Raw genomic sequence first — 2,808 nt, 5'->3', positions numbered from 1 at the left:
GAGAAACCTGAGCTGTTTGAAAACTCTATAAAAACCCTGCAGACAATAAGTTCGGGGCTCTTTCCCTATTCCGGCTGCGTCAGATAAGGTTAGAGACCTGGCTCGAGCTTGAATAAACAACCCTTATGTATTTACATCAGTACACGGCTCCTGGGTGGTCTTTGGGGACCCCGAATTCTGGGCATAACACTCCCCCTGAAACAATACCTGGGACTTAGCTGTGGTCACTGTGTGATTAACTCCAAATCCAAGTAGTACTTACTGTGACTTAAAAGCAGCAGAGGTGAAAGAAATTAAAAGGTTTAGTTGAGAACAAACCAAAAATATTCATGTGACCTTAAGCTGTATTATTAGGAATTTACTGTCTGATTATACTTCAGGAATTGTTTTCTTCTTTATGCCATTTTTTAGGAAAGCCAATGATTAGCTATAATACGATCGATCTCAGAACAATGACAGTGGACCCCAACTATTAGAGAGCACTGAAGAAGTACTCATTAAATTCAACATGTCAAAACACAGATTACAAGAGAGTTAAGTTGGTTAACAAATACCCAAATGTATTCTTGCTATATAAAATGATTCACTACTAGAGTTCTTTAACCAAAGAATTCCGCTAAGTGGATCTCAAGTGTGATTCATCAGAATTTTTTTCAGAGATGTCAACACACCAAAAAACGCTATACAATCAGACCACATTTAATTTTGCTTCACCTTACTACAATTTTTACAAATGGAAAGTCTTTGGCAGTCCCACATCAAGAGAATCTATCAGAACCAACAGCATGTGCTTACTTTGTGCCTGTCACATTTAGGTAAATCTCAAAATATTTCAAACTTTTTCCTAATAGCATACTTAGTAGACTACAACACCAGTGTAAGCATACTTTTATATCTACTGGGAAACCAAAAAGTTCATGTGACTTGCTTTAGTGTGGTATGGGACCAACCCTGCACGATATCTGAGATCTGCCTGTACTTGAATGCTTACAATTAAATAATAAAAAAAATGAGGATGACTCAGAATATTGATGCTAAATCTACCTACAAACAATAAACAATGTACGATAACTTTTATTGTCTACTGGGTTGATCATTTAGACTATTTCCATTAGGGTAGACTAGATGTATATTAGTGTAAAAATGTTTTCTTTTTATATCTACTACAGTAACAAGATAAAAATGAGACTAAAAGCCTACCCAAAGAAAAATTAAAAACTACTTACCTACCTCATCATTTCTCAAATTTATATTGAAACATTCTTAATATTTGTAGCAATTTCTGAAATTTAAGAGCAATCTAATCACCCAATCATTTAAGACACTTTACATGCATTGTTTCACTTTATTTTCAAATGCAAATAAACTCCTGTGAGATTGGATTGATTTCCATGCTAAAGACAAATAAATTATGGTTAGGAGTGCTTGTGTGAGAAACCCAGGATCACACAACACCTACAGTGGCAAAATCTGGATTGAAGGCAAGATACTCAGACTTGGAAATTGCCTACATTGTTTCTTCCACTGCCTCCCAGCATTACTCCTTAACTGTACTTAGCATTAAGTTAGCATTGTGGTGGCCTGTGATTATGTGCATTATGTGATCCATATGGATGACTAGGCAAGGTCAATTACCAGGATGAGTAGACACCCTTAATGGCTTGTTCCTGATCACTCCAGCGGGCTGGGTTTTCATACTTGCAGGCTTTACCACCACATGCCATGGAACAGGCCATGTATCCAGGAATGACATGCCTTAAACGCTCCCCAACTTTTGTGTACTTTGGTGTTGGACGTCCTGAATTTCCTAGAACATACAAGGAAGTGAAGATTCAAAATGCTACTTCCTAAATGGAATAGTAACATGGAAAACAGAATTTCTATTTTATCTCAGGATGAACCTGTTCTAAATTCCTTTCAATACTGTCAAGAATAAAACTGTTTCCTTTTCTTAACATTTAAAAATATTTACATAAACTAATCTTCACACATTATACTGGTAATAAAGAGAAAGAAACTATAATTATAACTGTAAAGTAGTCATTTGGCAAGCTACAATTAAAATAAAAATCTCAAAACATTAGACCATTTAATCTCGTAAATCCACTAAAATTCTTAGCATAAGAATTAACCGTAAAAATCATAACACAGATTTAACTGCCAAAGTTTATAAAGGTATAAACACAACACAGCCTATTCACATTCCTTAAATTTAAATACAGTGGTGTGGCAATGTATAGTAAGAAAACACACTTTACTTTTTCTCTCAGGGAAAGTTGGCTTTCCCTTTGCAACAGCCACCATCACCTGAATGGAAGACGGTGAGAACATCTTGGTCATGCAGCTGCTGCGCTGCTGCCGCTGCAGCCACAAGAAGGGGTCTGAAGTGGAGAGCCTCCGGCTTTGGATGAAAGTGCTGAGGAAATTCACTGCTGAGAGTCTCCTAGGTGGGTCCTGCATGGTTGCTTGGGGCTCCAAAGGAGAAAGAGCTAGAGGCCAAGCAGAGCTGTACGCTTAGCCTGCTCAGATATGAGGTTACACTGATCATGCTGTATGATCTAATTCAGGATAGGCTGATTTGTATCCATGGTGACAAACAAAGAAACTACTCATCCCCATTTAGATCTGTAGAGGCAAAATCCTATATCAATGGACTGCATTTTGGGCAAGTAAGCAAACACAGGCAAGAATAATTTGTATTTAAAATAGATTATTTCTAAATCAAGACTACTATTTTGCTTTTCAAATACATACTGTTCATAGCATTACCTCCAAATATTGTAATTAAAAAAATTGCTCATAGCATTA

The 2,808-nt window shown here is 36.6% G+C and overlaps 1 protein-coding gene across 1 annotated transcript in view; it reads right to left on the bottom strand.

Moving 5' to 3' along the window:
* The window catches only part of PTPDC1 (protein tyrosine phosphatase domain containing 1), a 62,274-nt gene extending 59,814 nt beyond the window's left edge, over window positions 1-2,460 (bottom strand). The window contains exons 1-2 of the mRNA XM_006876248.1: window positions 2,255-2,460; window positions 1,636-1,809 (exon numbers count right to left, since the gene is read on the bottom strand). Coding sequence (XP_006876310.1) covers window positions 1,636-1,809; window positions 2,255-2,460 — 380 coding nt within the window. The remainder of the gene's footprint in view (window positions 1-1,635; window positions 1,810-2,254) is intronic.
* Window positions 2,461-2,808: the final 348 nt, after the last annotated feature.

Source organism: Chrysochloris asiatica, unplaced genomic scaffold (assembly GCF_000296735.1).
Source record: "Chrysochloris asiatica unplaced genomic scaffold, ChrAsi1.0 scaffold00369, whole genome shotgun sequence".
Lineage (NCBI taxonomy): Eukaryota > Metazoa > Chordata > Mammalia > Afrosoricida > Chrysochloridae > Chrysochloris > Chrysochloris asiatica.
The sequence above is the reverse complement of the archived record's forward strand: the minus strand, read 5'-3'. Positions and strand labels throughout refer to the sequence as shown.